Genomic DNA, 20,889 nt, shown 5'->3' with positions numbered 1-20,889 from the left:
ACAACTGCTGCAACCTTCAACAGTTGGTATCTAAGAAAACATTTTTCCAGCCTGAAAATTCTGTAGAATATTTACAAGTAAGCATACAAGTATCCTTAGTGGATGCCAGGATCATTTTGAGTGTAGAGAGTTTGTGAGACAGTTTGTGGAAGGCTGATAATGCCTCTTGATAATTGGTCATCAGTAAGGCTCAGCCACTTTCTTGAACCAGGAAATTACTGCTTTGAAACCCTCTACACTGAAAATAATGCATTTCTTTTTGGTTATATTACACATTAATTAATTTACTGTATCATCTTTTCAAATATCAGTTTAAATGCAAGCTTTACAGGACAAATTTGGCCTATATACAAATAAACCTATTATTAAATGTTCCAGACATCATTATTGTACTGTTAAAATATTGTTTTCCTAGTTGAGGCATTAAATACTAAATAGTTTTTTAGCTACTGTTATGAGTCTTTCTTCACTCTTTATTGAAGTGGATTAAAAAAAGCCATGATAAACCCATTAAGCATAAAATAAAAACAAAAAAAAGAGAAAATATATGTTAAAAGACATATATTTCCTGCAGCATCAATGGAAGCTTTAAGTAAAATTATATTGAGAATTTATTTAGGAAAACGGGCAAGTTTTAATGCGTTATTAAAATACATTTCTTAAGTTATATATTTTCATTTAAATAAAATATTAATGTAGGATTAGCAGTTTGTAGAAACTGCCACTGCTGTTCTTAAAACAAACAAAAAATCTATTAATATGAGTTATCACACAAGTGGAAAACTGAAATAGTTGTAATTAGTGCCCAACACAAACAGCATAAATCTTCAGTCACTGAATTTTGCTACAAATTAAAAATTAAGAAAAAGGACAGCTTCAAGATGCTTCTCTTCATCAGCTTATGCCAAACACAGAAACAGTGAAAAAGGCATCACTAATAATCAGCTTTACACAGCTGTTTCCACAGCTCATATAGGCATTTGGGCACCCTGAAGGTTGGGCATTCAGCTGGAACAATCCCTTTGAGGCTGGAGCTGCAGCCTTTGGCTCTGGGTCCTTGGAGAACTGGTACCTGCCCTGTTTAAGGGAGATTTGAACCTTGCAGACCCAAGATTGTACATGAAAAACATAGAGAAATCATGCAGCTATTTTATTTGTCAGCCTCAGTGTAAAGCAGGGATATGGGGTTGGGCAGAGGGTGAATTGAGTCTCTCTGGCTCTATAGGGTTAGCTAATATCTAGCTATGCACTTAGTGAATGTGCACAAGGTCAAGTGAGGTCAACAACTAAGTGGAAAATTACTGAGATGGCAGAGATGTTCCAGAAGGGTACCCAACACACCCACCCTGACACATGAGGCCATCTAATCAGAGATTATAAATTAACAAATTAAGATAAAACCTTTGGATTTGCTTAAACTGCTGGAAGAGAGAGCAATATAGTGGAGAACCCTGCAGTGCCCAGTCACTGAAGCCATCTGAATGAATAGCTCAGTGGCTGTTTACTGACCTGGGTAATTGTTTAGTCACCATGATTTCAACTGCATGGACACCACATTTTTTCTGGCAAAGAAATACTCTGCTTTGGCAGCTGGTCTGTAATACAGTTCTTCTGCAAGTCAGAGGGTCAGTATCTGAAGTCCAGTTTCTGCGATTTTTTGGAAATGTCTGGACTATGCTCATGGGTTAGCTGTGAAAATTAGGAGACTAATTATAAGGCTTCACATTTAATTTATTTTAGTGTAGCAGGTTCCTCACATATTACCACTGAACACAGAGGTTTCCTCTAAGCCAACTGTTAAAATTGAACATATTTCATAAAAAAAAAAAAATCATTCACACTATGATATGCTTTACTGAATGAATTTACAGAGCATTTTCTCCATTTCTTTTTAATTCAACTCACTTCACATAAATCAAGTAAGGATCTCTCTAGCATGACAGTTTAAAAAATGGGAATATGCCTTCTGCAGGCCACTACACAGTAATGGTTATGCATATTAAAGTCCATTTTTCTCTTACCATCAGGGAATCCATCCCAGATTTCCAATCGGTCATAGCGACAGAATGCTCCCCCTGGAGTATTTGAATCAGGTTCTAGCTCAAAGCTTTCAAATTCCAGTATAATCTCTGACATCTTTGGTGCAAAGATAATGTAAGTGCATTCAAGGCTATTGGGATATTTTTCAGGGAATCCAGGGGACTTTATCACTCCACTTGATGAAGTAAAGTTTCTGGAACATTCAGGTCCTGTAGGAGAAGGAGAAAAATCAACTGGGTTAACACTGTGCTACTGAGCAAAGCAGTTAGTTGGAAAACAAATTAGGTTGTATTGTCTCTCCAGCAGCAAAGGTGGCTTTTCAATGAAACACCTCATTTTAATCGCTGCATTAATCATTCAGCCAGCTTGTTCCTATTATTGATAGTCAGTCATTTAAAGCCCAATTCGCATATACTGTCTGATCTTCAATTCTCAATTTGTATGGAACAATATGAAAACTTGTACCAGCTCTAGAAAAAATTATGACAAATACAAAGTCATGTGGGAACAATGAAAGTGTAAGCTGCAGAAATCTCGACAGAGCCCTAGAGAAATAATTATAGCCCCTTCAAGCTCAAATCTTTAAATCTTATGGCTGACAGGCTTTTATTGGTGAAATAGAATTTTCTACAAAAGCGGGTGAGTGAATTCAGTAGAGGGAGTAGTGGTTTCAGATTCCTGGAGCACTGACTCAGTAACTCTGCCAGATGTGACCTATGCCTCCTTGACAAACTAAATGTGAAAGGTAATTCGTACATGTACTGAGGGTGAGTGACTCATTCTGAGTGGTGTTGACACAGGTGCACCAGTAAAATGTTGCTGTTAGTGTGGGCATGATAAACTGTGTGATTATAGGCAGTGTTGCTAGAAGTCACCTAATGTCAATGTTGACACACCAGCTTTCCCTGATGTTCCCACTATGGCATAATGGGATGCTCCAAACAGTGCTGTTGGTGGAGCAGAAAAGTGATAGTAAAGATGTAAGGATATAAAAGGCCAGGTCACTGGATTTGCCTTTGTGAATACAGGGGACAAACTGGAATTTCTCTCTTGTTGAGGGATCTCATTTCTCCTTTATTTAGGTCTCTCTGGAATCCTCTCTCTGGATCCCACACCTGCAGGTATGCTCAGAAGTCAGCTGCAGGCACTGCCCACACATCTTCCCACAAGGTTGGCAAAGGTACACCCCCCTCTGCCTTTTGACACTCCAAATTTAATAGAGTGATTTACAGGACTTGGGGCATTGGTGGATATCAGCTGGCCTGGGGAGTTTGGGTGGGATGACCTAAATGAAGGTGCTCAGACTGGGGGAGAGGAAGGACATGGAGAGCACAGCTTGGCTGCAACAGGCAGGTCTGTGCTGGAGGATGACGTGTGTGAGGCCCCAGTCTGGATGAGGATGCCCAGCATCCTTAGAGACTGTAGTCAGGAGCCTTAGAGGATTTCCAATGCCTAACACAGATCATTGAAGGAAAACAGTCTGGCTTGTTGCATATATGAATACTCTTATTTCACTATAGAAAATGTTTTCATTGTGAATGTGCCAAGCATATTACCCCCCACAGATCTGGCCACCTCCCAGCTAAATTCAGCTCACAAGAGAGAGGTCTGAATGAATTTACTCAGTTCAGGTATTCTTGCCCTTCAACAGACACTGAGAGGAAATTCTTGAACTATCACATCAATATTCAGAACACTTCATGGCATATTTTGGAAGATGTGAATATTGATGCTCGTGTAACCCGACCCATTCTAATTTGGGAAATTACATTTTGCCTGTAATTAAATCACCCCCTTACACATTAGTCGAATATTCCTCTTCTCTCCCTGTCATTCCCTTGTCTCCTTGTCGTGTAGGGGAGGGTTATATTCTGGCTGTTGCTCCTCACTCCCACCAGTAGCTGCTGTTCCAGGATAAAATAGCTTTGCTATGCCATTCATAGTCTAAAGTGCTCTGTACTCCTCTTGGAATCCAATAAAAGATGCAATATAAAATGTAAGCCAGGATCATTATTACTTTATTAAATACAGCCAGATCTTGGCTCTGAGTGTGTGCAATCGTCAGTCTCCTTATACTCACACATGGTATCCTGATGCCAGCTTGCTTTATTTTAAACATGTTTGAGTCAATCTGGTGCAAGAAACAGAAACTGTTTTCAGGGGAGCTGTCTCACTAAAATGCCCTCCAAAGATTTTGACCCTTTACTGACACTGTGAAGCAGCTGCAGGGATTACTGAGGCTATGAGGAACTCCATGGGACAATGTGCATGGAAAACTGGCAGAAAAGGTTCCAGTGGAGATACCAAAAGTAGATACTTCTGAGGTGGAAAAACTACATGTGTACGTGTGTATGAAACAAAGGAAGAGATCTGAACTGAAGGAAAGGCAGAGAGGAGGCAACAGAGAGAGCAAAGGAAAATAGATGACATCGGGGATAATTTAATCTGCTATCTGTGGGTGTCAGTGAGCCAAAAAATCATTTGCCTTCTTGGTTGACACTTTCTTTTCTTTCAGTTTACACCATAAATTTAGTTGACTAAAGTTAGGAAAGTTGAATGTGAACTGTGTAGATCCTTTTCTAGCGAATACGTCACTCATCCACCCTAAAATAGAACGTCTGCCCAAGCCAAAATGATGAACATTTCATGTGGGCTAAGTGTTGGGCAAAATGTGTTTCATGTTTTAGTCCTGACTACAACTTCTTCAGTATCTCTCTGGCCATGGAGCTGAACGAGAAGTAAAGAGTAAGGGGCAAAAATATACTGCACTGGAATGAGGCTCAGCCTTCAGCTCAGCACCGCAGGACCATGGGCTTGGCATCATTCTTCCCATACCTGGGAAATTATAAGTTGTGAATATGCTAAACCAGACATATTTTTCCGGTGTGAGCAGCTGAGCTTCACCTGTGCAAAAGGGTGAACTGCTTTATTTGGCACAGATAATAAAATGCAAAACTGGTATAGCGTATATGCATTTTCTCAGAAGTTAAATAGAGCTGTGTTCCCACAGCAATGATAATTTGTATCCTTTGTGTACACATGGCATTTTCTAACACTGCATGGTGATAACTGTCCTGCCTTAATATACAGTTTATGTGGAATGAACTGGAGCTAAAGTTGCTCTGGGAGCCATAATTTTGAGTTTCCTGACTTCCATGTGTGTAAAATCTCATTCATAATGCCATCTTAACATGGTTAATGTGTATCTTTGAGACATGTAAATGACCACACAAGGAAATAAACACAATGTTCCCATCAGAGTTCTGAGTTGTCACCATACTGTTAGGAAATAAATAAAACCTTTTTCTTAAAAGGGTTCAGTTACTAAAATAGATTGTTTCACAGATCATTCTTTCACCTCTTCTTGTGTTTCAGCCTTGTTCTTTATGAAAGATGGTACTGCATACATAAGCACTGAGAAACATTAGAACACATTTTCAAGAGTTTAGACTCCTAAGAACATCAAAATAAATAGAAATTTTTTCTTTAGGAAAGTTTGGTGTCATTTGGATGCTGAATTCTTTCAAAAAATGTGACCCTGAAGGTCAGCAAAAGAATTTCTGGGAGTCAAGAGTGGATTTACAGACGGGGAAGATGGTGAACAAGAGGTCTGTGGCCCCAATTAGCACTGTGCAGAGCAGCAATAGCAATAGAAAAGAGACTTCACTACTGTGCTTCTCCTCATTAGCAGTACAGCTGCCACCAAGAGTGCGCTCTGAACACAGCTGAAAATCTGGCTTTGGTTTAGGTGCATAAAAGGGACTTGGACTGGTTCTGAAAATGGGGCACTGACTGGGAGTGGTGTGCATTGGAAATTCGAAGTTTTGAGCTGCTTTTGTGAATATGTCGCTAAACATTGATGTTGAAGTCAATTTTTTTTTCTATAAAATGAATGTTATTATATTTTTATATATTATGAGTTTTGGTCCTGTATTCTCCATGAATGGAACATATAAGTTATTAATGTCCATCCAGCTATAGGGAAGATGTATGCAAAAAAAAGTGACCTTACAGCCCTTCTAAGCTATTGACTCGAGAAGAGTGTTATAAAAGAGGGAGTGTCTCTCTGGTTAATCCTGCACTCTCTGTTTCTCTGGGCTTTCTCTGTGCCCCATAAAGCTAATTGTGCTCACTGGCACTAACTCCTGGCATGAACACCCAACAGGTCATGACTGTGATCAGTGTGAGCTGCTTCTCTCCTTTGCCTCCCAAACATGATTTGTTAAAGCAGCAGCAACATCATCTGCTGCCCATGTGTACTCGGGTCCTTTCCGAGCCCACAGCCATCTCTTGGGAGCAAAGAGCAAAACACTAACCAAAATAAGCCAGGGACTCAGAAGGTTGCAGTGCGGTTGAGGCATTAACATTGTAAATCACACAGTAATTATTATTAAAAAAAAAAAAAAAGGAAAGCAATAAAGCTAATGGTTTTAAGATGGTTGAAACAAACAGCTGACGAAAACTACCATATTTCATGCAGAGGAGTCAACCCTCAGACACAGCTGACCCACTGGATTCATGATGATTTACACCCACTGAATACAAACCCCACCTTGGAATGACTAGGGTAATAAGATTTTCTCTTTCAAGCATTTTCATGCATTTTCCCCATTCCAAAGAATTATGGTGAACTTTCTGATGGAAGTAAAAATCACAGGTTATGAACTATGTAACAATGAATTGTTTCTCACCTCTTTTGAAAACTTCATAACGGATAGAAAATCCTGCTCCATGTGTCTCATAGTCGGAAACAAATTTAATAAAAAGATATGGTCCTGAAGACACTAAAGGAGGGGGAGCAATTTTTCCACAGTACTTTCCCCATAAGCGTCCTTCAGCATTATCTCCATCAATCACTTCAACATAATCATACCTGGTAGATAAATGGAAGGAAGAAACTTTTAACTTCCAGGAAAGAAGGAGACCTAATTAATTTAGAAACCATAACACAACATAGATAATCAAGAAAAATGCTAGCTTGCTTGGAAAATGCATTATGCTGAAAGATGTAAGCAAAATGAAATAATTAAAATGGACTACATTATGTCTGTAGACATCATCTGGCAACATGGAACTATTAGGAAGAATGGTGTCCATTATGCTTGCAGACAATGTCAGCTAAAGTAACCAATTAACAAAAAAAAAAAAAAAAGGAAATCTCACGAGCACAATTCTGTATTATTAAATTGTGTTCCTTTGTCTGTGTAGTGTTGTTATCAATACATAATGCATAGCATTCTTTTCAAACTGTGAAGTTCTGTTATGAATTCAAAAATATCTTTTTGGCTGTAGCTCTTTATGAACAATACTTTGATTTCCATATGCTGTCCTCCAAACATATGTCCACAGAATAATAAATAAATCCCTAAACATTAGATTTTGTTCAAAACTCCATCATGTTGCAGATCAGCGGTAGAAAAATCTGTTATTTTCCTTATTATCTGGACAAATAGTTTGGAGCACATCACAAAATCCACAAGTCAGTCACAGCACTTGATTTTTCTCAGACAAAAATTGTTTCAATACAAATCACCTTTATTTAGGTATTTGAATCAAGAAATGCACATTACAACATTCATATTTGTACAGCATGTGATTCCTAGACAGAATGGGCTAAAACCTCTGTGATTATTTGCATCAAAGCTAAGACTGTATAAGGAAAATCATGTAATATCCAAATAATGATGGTATTAGCAGTTTGCCTGTGAGCAACACGTAAGGGCTCCTCAGCCCTGTCACCAGAGATGGCAACGTGCAGGGTCTGCTCTGACAGATTTGGTGCTCAGGGGCTGAGGAGAGCAAGCCCAGCAAGCTGGTGGTGCTGAACCAGCCCAGGGAATACAAGCGAGAATGAAAGTCATGGCGGGGAAGCTGCAGGTGCAGATTCAGGTCTGTTCTTAAGTTTTATTAGCAGATGATTTCACTTGACCCCAGACAGGAAGGAGGATCAGACCAAATCTGTATAATCAGTTTAATCTTCTCCTAGAAGGTGGTGGCATTTGGAGCTTGAGTTGTGTCCTGTGACTCTCAAACAGCAGCAAAAGGCTTTTCCCTGCCCTGAGTCTGTGTCTCAGCCACGCTGCCCTTTCATTTAACAAGTTGCTGTTAGCCAGACAATCTCATTTACTTTTCATTATCTTACTACGACTGACATTAAAATGTTGCCATTAATTTGTTTAGACCTTTATATTCTACTGTTATGTTCACTGAAATGTTCCAAGCATATTAATATACAAGGAAGAGCTAAAAATGACAGGACAATAAAGTGTGTCTGGCATTTTTAAAGAGATCAAAGGAAAAAAAATGTCTTCATGACGACCAATGTCATTTTTAACAACTCTGCTCCAAACCATCCAGGGCACATTACTTATGTTTACATGAAGTCCTGTGAGACAGCTGCAAAGATGATATCACTAGTTAAAGTGGACAGCTTAAGGCTCCTTAAATTAAAAATGACATTACCTCATCAGTTAAAATTGTGTGCCAGCTTTGGTGTATATCAAATAGAAAATAAAGCTGACACTGATGGAACTGTAAGCATTAACATATGTGAAATATTGTGTTAACTGCATTTCTTCTTATGTATTTGATTTTTCTAGTAGCAATTGCTCAGCTCACTGGCTTCCCTGTCCCAGTGCAGACTGGTGGAATTACAAAGCGGAAACATGCATTTCTGAGATAATTTTACAGATACTTAAGTAGCCTGTAGTTTTTAAAATTAGACTTCTGTTCTTTCTATAATATCTTTATGATATGTGTATAGAAGGATTTGAAAGTCAGGAGAGTAGTTGTAAAGAGACCTCAGAATTGTTGAGGTTTTGTCTGGTTTGTTTTTTATTTTCCTTTCTCAAAAATATCCTTAAAAATGCCAGTTCTAGGTTCCCTGCAAAACCAATTGAAAGTACTCAGGGATACATGCTACTAGTTTTTAGATTTTAGGAAAAAAATATATATTGAGAATTTTTAACAAGACAACCTTTCTCCAAATAATCAACTGCTTGTTAAAAAGAAAGAGTAACCACATAAACCCACAGCATCTGAGTTACAGCCTTTGCTCCATTTATCCCATGGTGACATTATTTCACCACTTTCCCAGGCACCATTCTTTGCTCAAGCTTCAACAGTAGACAAAATTTCAAATGGTATGAGAAGGAAATTAACTAAATTAACTAAAATGCCATGCAAATTTTATTTTTTTCCTTCATATAAAGGAGACAAAAAATTCAAACGGCTTGGATTCAGTGGTTTTATTCTGCTACACCTTAAAAATAAACAGTGTTATATGGTCTTGCTAAGTCTTCCACAGCCAAAAAATAACTAACCTGGAAGTACCAATTTTGTTATTATATGAAGCAAATTAGGCAAAAAAAAAGCCCCATTCAAATTAAATTCTGTCACTCTACTAGTTTTCCTCATTTATAGCAATAGTCTGCCCACACTTTCCCTTGTCCCTTGTAGTTACAGAATGGTAATTTATGGTGCTCTTCCTGGCTGCTGTGCAGTTGTAAATGACACAATTTGGTTACTAAAAGGCTTTCTTCTAATGGATTTTTTCAAGTTAGAGGTCATGCAGCCCCATGGAAGATTGGAAGATTTTATTATTTTTTTCTTTCATTTTGAAAAATTACTGACAGAGAAGAAGTTTAGCTGTGAGACAACGGGTAAGAAGTACAATTTGAAAAGAGGAAGCTTTAGAGATCAGCCCCACAACCTTCATATTCTAATGATCATGTTTTTCATTTGGTGCTAACAAATGGATTTGGATTCTCCCACACTGGTGGCAACATATGATATCTGGGCTGCAGTAAATGAGTATCTATATTACTTTTTTCTTAGAGAAATAAAATTACTGTGGATTTTACTAGTTTATACTTGGAAACCAACATCTTGCTGTCATTTTTGCACTTTTCAAAATCCTACCAGAGACCACAGCATATCACAAACAACTGGTCTTGTAAATAGGAGAAAGTACAGTCACAACTTGGAAATGGAGTTGCTGCCAAGGAAGCTCAGAAAGCAGCTTGCATGTCCCTCTGGACTTGGTAGCAGTTCTTTTCCATAAGTTTGTCAGAACTGTGCCAGGGATACAGTTGGCACATTGGCATCCCTGTGAGAAGACTGAATGTTTCACCTCCACAGCACCCAGACAGACTTGGCACACAGCCCAGAATACTGAGTTTGCAAATTTGGATTTCCCATTTGGCAATTCTTCACTCAGTTACTGCTGTCAATGGTGTGGCAAATATTTCTTGTAATTTTATAGTCCTTTAGGGCTTATGGCAGAGAAATGTAAATATAAACATGGCGCTAACCATGGAGTGTAGTTTTGGGTGAAAGACTAGAACATGAGTTCAGATGTGAAAATAGGAGATGCCTGCCCAGAAGAGAGGACAGCCAGTGAGTATGTTCATGGAGCTGCTTTGCCATGATGCAAAAAGCATTCCTTTTTTTCGCTTTCCTGGGTCTTTCCAGATATCCCACTTCTGTTTGCACCCTCTGTAGTGTGCAAGGCCAGTGAGTGGTTTTTGGGTGGGGATGGATGAACAGCAGTGCAAGAGTTCACATGCACTTCCTGCTCCTCCCAGCTGGTACCTGAACAGGCCATTACTAGTTGCTCCTAATTTTATGGTTTAGTAAAGCCATGTCTGGGAGAGATTCCCTGTGGAAAGATGAGGGAATCTAGAATTCCTCTAATTCTTTAAGGAATTGCAAAAACATGTTTTTTTATGGAAAGTGTAAGTTATGGTTTTGAGGAAAAGGCCAAAAAATACCTATAAAATTAGCCCTGGGCAATGAAAAATATAAAGAGCTGCAGAATTCAAATTTTGATGAATTTTCTAGTACCAGTTTCTGGTAAATGATAACAGTGCTTACACTGGGGTTCAGTTCTGAAAATGGAGACCCCTGAAATGCACCATTGCATGTTGTGCTGCAGGAAGTGAGATGCAAGTGCTGGAAAGCTCTGCCTGCTGCTGAAGCCAGCCATTCTGCCAAGCTACAATCTGCTTCTACACATTTGCCTATTACCCGGGCAGTGAGATCTTATGCCTTTTTCCTTAAAAAATTCCTTCTCAAGAAATATCTCAGCTGACATCTATCTGCCATTTAATCTTATGAAACAATCAGTGAAGTATATACAATTATAATTTACATCCAAGTATGTCATATTTTTCCTGTAGCCTACTCTGATCTATATGGTTGTTATGAACACTTTGGCTATTCACCTGTTAGGATGAATAAAATGTTCAGGTCTCTCTTTATTTTTTTACTCTGATTCCACATCCAACCAAGCTGCTAAATTTCTCCCTGACGTGAATTATCCACCCTGGTCAGACTATCTTTGGTTCTGAAAATTTTCTTCTTAGTGTGTATCTTTCTTTTGCCTTTATTTTACAAAGATTTATTTTTTTTTTATTCCTCACAAGTCTCCACTTTAGTTGAACAGAAGGCATCACAAGAAGAAATCTAAATAAAGAGCTTCAAGTTGTTCTGCACTGTGGCTTTGTGCCCCATTAGTTACTGAGGGTTAGAGGTGTGGGATTTACTGCAGTGCTTGTGGCACAAGGCAATCTGTATCCCAGAGCTAAAAGCTTAAAAGCTGTAGGCACTCAAGGGACACCAACTCCAATCCCAGTTTATTAGCAACAAGAAAAAGAAGTACATTACATTAAAAATAAAAAAAAAATTAGGTGCAGCACTGAACAGGCTGATTTTCTGCCTGTAATCTCAGCATCTGTTGCATTCTTCTTCATTTGAGCCTCCTCTCTGCAGCCTGACCAGACTCCAGGGCCTCCTGTAAGGTAACCCATCCCATGGGCACTGGGGGACTGACCCATCCTTTGAAGACACACCAGCCTTCCCTGTAACTGGGACTGCCAGGTTTATGCACCAAGGGGACTTAATTCCTCACACGTGGGCCTCACAAGACACCTTGATGGAGGTGAAAGCAGCGTGAGCTCTCAGAGTGACTCTGTGAGTGACTGCTGTGTCCTCAACAAGTCTAAGCAGGGCACAAATACTCCCTGATTCCCTCCCTCCCTCCCTCCCTCCCTCCCTCCCTCCCTCCCTCCCTCCCTCCCTCCCTCCCTCCCTCCCTCCCTCCCTCCCTCCCTCCCTCCCTCCCTCCCTCCCTCCCTCCCTCCCTCCCTCCCTCCCTTCCTTCCTTCCTTCCTTCCTTCCTTCCTTCCTTCCTTCCTTCCTTCCTTCCTTCCTTCCTTCCTTCCTTCCTTCCTTCCTTCCTTCCTTCCTTCCTTCCTTCCTTCCTTCCTTCCTTCCTTCCTTCCTTCCTTCCTTCCTTCCTTCCTTCCTTCCTTCCTGCCTTCCTGCCTTCCTGCCTTCCTGCCTTCCTGCCTTCCTGCCTGCCTTCCTGCCTGCCTTCCTGCCTGCCTTCCTGCCTTCCTGCCTTCCTGCCTTCCTTCCTGCCTTCCTGCCTTCCTTCCTGCCTTCCTTCCTGCCTTCCTGCCTTCCTGCCTGCCTGCCTGCCTGCCTTCCTGCCTTCCTGCCTCCCTCCCTGCCTCCCTGCCTTCCTGCCTCCCTCCCTGCCTTCCTGCCTTCCTGCCTTCCTTCCTGCCTTCCTTCCTGCCTTCCTTCCTGCCTGCCTGCCTGCCTGCCTGCCTGCCTGCCTGCCTGCCTGCCTGCCTCCCTGCCTTTTAAAATGCCCAACAGATCATTCCTCCAAGGAAAAACACACGTATGGTTGAATTAGGAAGAGCCAGGCAGTGCAAACTCGCTGAGAAGGGAAGGTGGGAGTCAATGCCCATGGCAGGAGGTTTTAAACTGGTTTTGTTTGTACTGGATTCATAGTGCAGATGCGGCTCCCTGAGGGAGACAACATATCATCTAAATCCCAGAGTTCTCCAAAGTGCAGGATATTTAAATGCACAATTTGCAATCGATTAATGATTTGTAATTTATTCTCAGTTTGGGGGGCCTTTGTTTCCATTGGTCTTTTGTGAGCTGGTGTTTTTATGGTGTTCACCCAGGGCCAAAATTCACTGGAGTTATTCATACAAAGGTCCTGTCAACCTAAGAGATTTCTGGGAATAAGGCCATTGGGATTTGGCTACTGTTCAGAAATTTACTAATGCCATTAAGTGACAGTGGGTCTCCATTAAGAATGAACTACTGAGGGTCTATTTTAGTACAAGACAATGCTGTAGTGAGAAAGAGAAAAGATGTAACAAAGACATCAACAAAGATCTACAGTTACCCACTGCAACAGTTTAATTCCAACTAATGTTAGCAGCAGTCTTGTTATTACACTGATTTCTGGAATAATTGAATGCATTGGGATTTGCGCTTTCGTTTAAAATTAAGCTCTTAATTCTCTGCTGAACAAAGGAATCTGAAATGCAACATACCTTAACCAATAACATTTCAAAACCCAGATGCAACAAAAAGAATCATTACTATTTTAAAATCTGAGTATCCTTCATCTTATCACATGCTCCTTGTATTTTGGTTCATGTTTTTTGAGTACCTGGGACTGTCAGAACTGAAGATCTGAACCAAATAATTGCAGATTGTATCTGCACTTTTATCTGTACAGCTCCAGTGAGAACAATAGCCAGATCTTTAGCTGCTGCAAATGAGATTAGGCCCTTTATACAAATGGATCTAAGTCGCTTTACACTGACATATGGCTGAAGAGGATGCAAGTGTGACAGAATATTTTACCTTGTATTTACTTAGTTCTATTCTATTAATACCAAATAAAATCTGGAAAATTCTTTAACAGAAATGAGAACACCAGGATTCACTTTTGGAATGCATGTAACATTGTCATGCAGAAAATGAAGAAGAACCAGAGGTTACGGACTGGGTTTTGACATTTTAGCATTACAATGTCCTAAGGGAAGTAAAAGCAAAATTCATCTGCTAAGGTCTTCAGCACATCTATCTGCAAAAAGCATTTCACCAATGAAAAGATCTGATCTTGAAGTTACAGTAAATTCCACTGATTTCATTGCTTGCCACATACTGTAATAAATTATAATATAATGATCCCAGTATATAAAAATGAAAACCTCTTCTGGGAAGAAACATTCAATTTTAAACCTCTTCAGTGAGAAACTTCAGTTCATAACTTTCTGGCATAGAAAAATGCTATCTTTTCATGGAAAAGGTTTCTGTCTGTCAAATAAGACAAATTTACAAATGCTTGACTTCCACTTTAAGTGGGGGAAAAAGAAACACTTAGCAGTTTAAAGACTTCAGAGAGGAAGGAGCTTTCTAGTGTCAAACTGGTGAAGTTTAGTATTTATAGGAATTTCACATGCCTCTAATTACTCTAAACTCAGTTCCCAAGTAAAATATGCCATCTGGAAGATATTAGAGTCATTTACAACTTGTTCACTTCCCTATTTCACTGCAAAATCTTACCTCTTGCCAACTTTCCAGTGTTCTTCACAAGATGAAAAGCAGTCTAATTTTTACTGGTTGCTTAATAGTTACTTTATCTATGTTGAGACAGCTAAGGGTTTTAGAAAGTGGAAAAAAAGTTACATTTAAAAAAACCTAACTTTCTTATTATTCACTGTATCTCAAGCTTTTCATGTGGATGTTTCAGGTGTGAGGGTTATGCCTCGGCTTAGTTTAGTATTTAGCCAGTAATTTGACATGGTTAGATTTGGAAAGATATCCTAGGTGATAAGAGAGAGAAGAAAGATGACACAAACAGCCCTCATGCATAAGAATAGGCTCTTGTAAGCAAAAAAAAAAAAATAAAAAAAAAAAATCATCCAAACCCTCAACTATATGGTTTTGTTTTTGTTTCTATGACCTCCCAAGAGATGCCCATCAATCAGAAAACTTCTTGTTAGTATAGCAACTTCATCCAAGTATGCCAATCTGTTTATAAGTGAAGCTTTGCGACATTCCTCTGAGGTAAAGTTGTCATTCTCATTTTACATATGTGGAGACGGGAGAGAGAGACTGAGTGCCAGCAGTCTTACAGAAATTTTGCAAACAGCAAGGAACAAAGCTGAGATAGCCAGATACTGTGTTTTAAACATAAGAGCCCAGTCTAGCTTCTCCTGAAATAATGGAAAGATTCCTAGTGGCTTCTGTGGGTTTCAAATAAAGCTTCTTAACAGAGACTTGAAACTTGGAAGTTTTCCTAAGCTATAGAATGACTGGAAGAAGGGGCTGCGAAGTCTCACACAGAATCACAAATATATTTCTGTAGGAGAACTAGACTAAATAACTTGCATACAGAGACTCATGCATATATACACACTCACACTCACTGTACACCTCTATATCCATCAAACATTGTTTTCATGTGCCTAACAAGTTTAATGATTTGTGGCTGGATTAGTGCTCTGTGCATGTAGTGCTGAATTCACTAAAAAGCTCGCCTAATTGGTAAGTTATAGAAGTCTTGGATTTGCTTCCTCGAATGCCTAAAGAACAGAGAAAGAACTGTATCAAATGGAGATCAGAATCGGTTGTGATTTCTTTTTTGTTCCATGAAAGGGGGAAAAAATGCTTTAAAGTTATGGCAACCTTATAGCACTCCATTTGGGAGTTTTGAACCACTGATTAATTTGTAATTATCCTTTAGGGATCTATGTAGTATATTAATCACAACCTTAGGAACTCAACTTTTAAAAGTATCAGGTAGATGTTAGTTTTTCACAGAAACTGTGAAAGTTCAGAACATAAAATAAGTTCCACACTTCAGAAACTCAGATATTTGTCCCTTGTGAGCTGTCTACAACCTCTCTGACCAATACCTATAATTAATGAAACTAAAAGAGGCTAAAGGAGAAAGGAAATTACAGACATACATATCAGCTTTAGATCAGAAGTTATGGCAATTTTTTTCCATAGCAACCATGTCCTGAAGCCCTGTAAATACAGTGAAATGGTAATTTTCACTTATTTCCAGTTAGGAACTATATAAGGGAATATTGAGGATGCGGTGTTAGGCACTTAGAGCTCAATATTTCTCAGTGTTGCTCCCTTTGTTGTGATTTCTTCATTACATGTCCTGTGGGCAGACCTTGGGCCAAGTGAAAAATCCACTGTGGGATTAGTGTCTTCACATTCTTAGTCTGTAGTGATAGAAATGGCTGCTGTGGGTCTTCCTTGCCTGGAAGTGTGACACATGCAAATTATTGGATTGATTTTTTGCTGAGACTGTATCTCAAACCTGTATATAGCCACACAATTAGGCATATGTACAAACAATTGGAGTTATTGGAAAATGTCCAGCTTTGCTTTTGAAACTTTTGGCTTGTCAGTGTTTCATCATATGCATGTATTAGAGCTTCTCCCATGGATTTTTAATGGGGAAAGGGGACTCTCTTGAGCTATCACCAAAGAAAAAAGAGTTTGAACTACAAAAACAAGATCCAAACTTTCAAGTCTTTTCTATATTGAAAACAGAGTCCTTAAGTGTGTGAGATACATGGCATTATTAGGTAAATATTCTCATAATGCTGAGAAGAGTTTTGGCAGACTATTGTAACATCTAGATGAAAACCAACTCCTTCTTTCTTTCTTATAATACAAACTTGGAAAGGCAAAGTGTCTGGCCATAACATCTAGGAGTGCTCTCTGGCACAGGAGGCACACAAAGCTGAATAAGAAACATTTGTAGTTCACAGATCAACCCACTTACAACGTCTGCATGTTTCCTGGCGAGCCGTTATCTCAGCACAAAATCATTTGGTTGTGTACATTGCCACTTTAACAAACAACCCTTAAGCACATGAGTAATACTTAGGGTTGGCAACTTTAAAGGGGCCCTAGCTTTGTGAAATCTGAATGATATTTCCTAAGAGCAGTGCAAGGAACATTTACTCAAGGATGGTGTTTTCAAATTCCAGACTTCTGATCTGAGTAAGTGTGGTTGAAGAGCTGCCTGAAAAAGTCCCATGGCTTGTCTTCTGTTTTGCAACTGGGACATGTACACATGTATGTGTGTGTTTCTGTGTGTGTTTATTTTTATATTCTTTATACAAGAAAAGACCTGAAAAATTTCAGATATTTCTTCCCAAAGTTCATTCTCAGCCAGAGAAGCAGCCTGGGAAACTCAGCCTGGTAGATGTTAATTTTAAAACCACTAAAGCAGATGAGAACAGGGAAGCAGAGTTTCTATGTAGATTTAAACTATAGTAATTGCTACCAACACTTTTCTATTAATTTGTTGTCTAATTTCAGTAGAGACATTATAAATAAAATTCCTGTTGATAACTTATGCATATCCTTATAGGTGTAGTTTGGTTTTGCACACATCACTGCGTCAATTCAACATGAGTGCAGACTTCTCCCTGAGATTCTGCTCTTGAAATATGCATTAGGAAATTCAATATTACTCTCAGAATTATAATTTTCTAATAAAGTGCATGATTACTTAATGTTTATTGCAAACAGATCAGTATTCAAACTTTTTCAGAGTAACTGTTTTTGTAATAGAGCTCACAGTTAAACTGTATCAATTTGAAACAACAGTATATAAAAGTTTGTCCCATTGAGGAACTTTAATGCCATTTTATCATGTGTATCCTAGAACTAAAAAGTATGTATAACTGAAATAAATGTATTTATCTTATGATAAAATATATCATAGATGTTTAAAGCTGTTAAGCCTGAATTTAGTTCATTTGTATCCTGTATCACAGAGGATGTCAGAGTTTTTATGTGTTTTGTGACCTTATGATTTATATGGGTCTTGAGAAATAACTATGTGTTTAGAAAGGAGGAAAACAGTGGCCAATAAACATTCCCAGTAGCCTAAAAACAGGAACAGCTTGTTAACTGAGGTCAGCTATATGACCCAGTGCCCAGTGAAACTGCATTGTTATAGCTGGAATGTGGGGCAAACCAGCCATGCAAAAACCCCACCCCAGCGATCCACCTCTCATAAAAATGTCTTTCTTAGAAGGAGAGGCATGTGATAATGACTTACAGGAAGGAAAATGTGCACAACAGATCAGCATCATCTCTGGTACAGATTTACAGAGTTTAGTGGCATTGCATCTGGGCTGCACTGCCCTACACTAATTTAAAATGGAAAAATAAGTGGAAAACCTACCAGATTTCACAAGCGTTTGCTAAAAAAATTTGCAAAGTTTTCTTCTGTTACTTAAAACTTTGGAAAGCAAGCTGGGTAATGGACATACACACAACACAAACACATACAAAGCTCATGGGCTTCAGAAGCTGGGACCATACTGAATATATGCGTGCCAGCTCAAATCCCCAGCGGGAGCTGCGCAAATGTCAAGGAAGTATCCATTAAATGGGACCAAATTTGTCTTCTTTCCACTTCCTTTTCCTCCCTCATCAGTGCAACTTCTTGAGATATACTCTTTCTTAAATATGCTGAGCATTTGGACCTATACTCAGTGGACGCTAAATCTATTTAAGAACGGCATGGCTGTAAGATGACCCCTGCCTTTGAAATCAGGGCAATGGAAAACCTAAGTCAGGTCCAGCACACTCACAAAGAAATTGCTGCTTTTGAGGTCAGAAGTAATGTTCTTCTAGAACTACTCTCCCATCCTTGTACAGCCTGCTTCGACTGCTGTAATCAAGAAAAAGACACTCTTCAGGAAAGAGCTGTTACTGGGTTCAAGAAAGTATGGATAATGATGTTGATATGTTTTCTGCATTTCATGGGTCAGGCTTCTGCCCTTGCTTTCTACTTAGAGAAATGGACAGTGTGACATACAGCAATAATAATATATTACCTGACAAACCAAGGGGATCTGCAAATAACTCAATTGCAAAAAAAAAAAGGTGCTGCATCTTCTTTTCTTTTGTAATCCATAAGGGAATGGTGTTCTAAGTCTTCTTTAATTAATTACAATAAACAAGCATTGAAAGGCAATAAACCATTACACAGCTGATGAAAAAAAACACCCTGCAATTAAATGGATAAAATCCTGATTTGATGGCTTTTGTTTAGTTTACACTTTCAGTAGGTATCTCTGAATGCTTTTAGTTTTGTTTGTCTACTTTGTGGTGATAAGCACATCAGAGCAACCTGTGTAAGACTGTGTGGTATTAAGCATTGATTCTTTCCTTCACTCCTGGCAAGCAGCACACTAACTCAGACAGACAAGCCGTGAAATGTGTTTGGGCCAGATCCTCTTGTACGTGCTGAGAATCTGCGTGAGATAACGCCAGGCTTTCCTTTATGGTTTAATAATGCAAAAGACAGGCTTTCACACACCAGGGAGAACAAGGTTTGTTTGCCTTATGCATTCTTAAAGGTATAAATTGCCCAAAACAGTAGTAGGAAGTCTGGGAAGGAAATGAGATAATACACCATCCATTTCCTCACTTTGAGCCTCCTGAGCAGGCTCACAGAGATGTCTGACTTGCACAGAGGGACTCGGGGACTCCTTTTGGCAGCAGAGCCAAACTCTCCCTGCGCTGTGTGTGAGACGGAGCAGACCCCAGTGTGCTGCACTGCAGGGCACACAGTGCCCCTCTGGAGCTGACCTTGCTGCCAGACACTGTCACCTTGCAGAGCAGCAATGAAAGACAAGCCTGTGGGCTTGCTCTCTCACTATCCAAATAACCAACAGCACACCCAGCTTTGAGCCAGGTGGCAAATGCGTCCTGTTCAGCCCCTACTCTGAATAAAACTGTTTGTACCTGGCAGGGGAAAGGCTGTAGCTGGAAAAGTCCCAACCTTTGTGTCAAAACCATTTGTTTTTACCTTAGACTGAAACATAATTTTCATAATTTTTAAATACAAGTCCTTTCTGTCTGAACAGCTCATGGGTTTCATGCCGCTGAGCCTAGGTGTCCCTGCTAGTCCCCCTTTAAAATTTTACAGTGTAACATAACCTCATTTTGTTACACTGTAAACATTTCCAAGATACAGGATCCTATTTTATATTGGGGGGGTGGGGGGAATGGTAATAACCCCCCTTTCCTGAAACATGCAGAAAACACCTTCAACAAATTAAATGTACGCATTCCTCATTAGCCTTAACCCGGATTTGGTCTCATGGGCACTGTAAAGCCAGTCCCTCCTTCTCTCTGAAAAAAGGGATGTTAGGAGACCTACAGACCATTGGAGAGGCACAATCCTGCCTGACTCACAGCACCAACATGTTGTGATGAACAGATTCCTGAAACGGCTCCACCGAATTTAATTTTCAGATATTTGGCATATAACATCCTGTTTTTCAGCTTTTCCTCAACTACTGCACATTTCTCCTCAAACAGATACCACAAAGTGTCCTCTGTCCATACATGATTGCTGCACGGCTACTATAGGAACCATTCCAGCCAGACAACTTTGAGAAAAATTTCAAACCTAAGTCCCTTTCCCCACAAGGGAATTCGCAAAAATCAGAACTAGCAGATGGATAACAGACAAACTGATGAAGGATTACCTCTTTTTTCCCCACAGGGATAAGGATCATGGAAACATGTCTCATGCCAGCAACAAAAGGATATGTCAGCTGGAAAGAACCTGAATAAGGTTTCTACACAGCACTGTGCTCTAGGAAAATCACAGTATTACTTGTTAATGGTGCTGCTCAGAGCAGTGATAAACTCTACCAAAAACTGCAATCCTTGCATTTGGAGATGTGATTACAACACATGTCTGAACCATTTTTATTTAACTGGCTGAGGTACTTATAATGTCATAGACTCTGCTCAGTGCTGAATGTTCCCACCAGGAACAATAAATCCCGTGCCACCACAGCTTTGCCACTAACTGGGTAAGAATCTGGCACTGCTATGGATGCCGCAGTCACGTCTTTGACTGCAGTGCAGATGCAAATACCCAACCTGCTGCAGGTTGGAAGCTGGGAGCCATCCTGCTCTCATCAGAGCCAAGGTCTGGAAAGGCAGGAGCATTGGAAAGGAATTGGG

At 39.6% G+C, this 20,889-nt stretch overlaps 1 protein-coding gene across 5 annotated transcripts in view; it reads right to left on the bottom strand.

The window, feature by feature from the left end:
- The window catches only part of NRP1 (neuropilin 1), a 115,407-nt gene that overhangs the window by 59,827 nt on the left and 34,691 nt on the right, over positions 1 to 20,889 (bottom strand). For all 5 annotated transcript variants that reach the window (XM_058830871.1, XM_058830874.1, XM_058830875.1 and 2 more), the window contains exons 4-5: positions 6,732 to 6,913; positions 2,022 to 2,249 (exon numbers count right to left, since the gene is read on the bottom strand). In XM_058830871.1, the coding sequence (XP_058686854.1) occupies positions 2,022 to 2,249; positions 6,732 to 6,913 (410 nt within the window). The remainder of the gene's footprint in view (positions 1 to 2,021; positions 2,250 to 6,731; positions 6,914 to 20,889) is intronic.

The sequence above is a fragment of the Poecile atricapillus genome, chromosome 2 (assembly GCF_030490865.1).
Source record: "Poecile atricapillus isolate bPoeAtr1 chromosome 2, bPoeAtr1.hap1, whole genome shotgun sequence".
Lineage (NCBI taxonomy): Eukaryota > Metazoa > Chordata > Aves > Passeriformes > Paridae > Poecile > Poecile atricapillus.
This window is presented reverse-complemented; position numbering and strand designations above follow the sequence as displayed.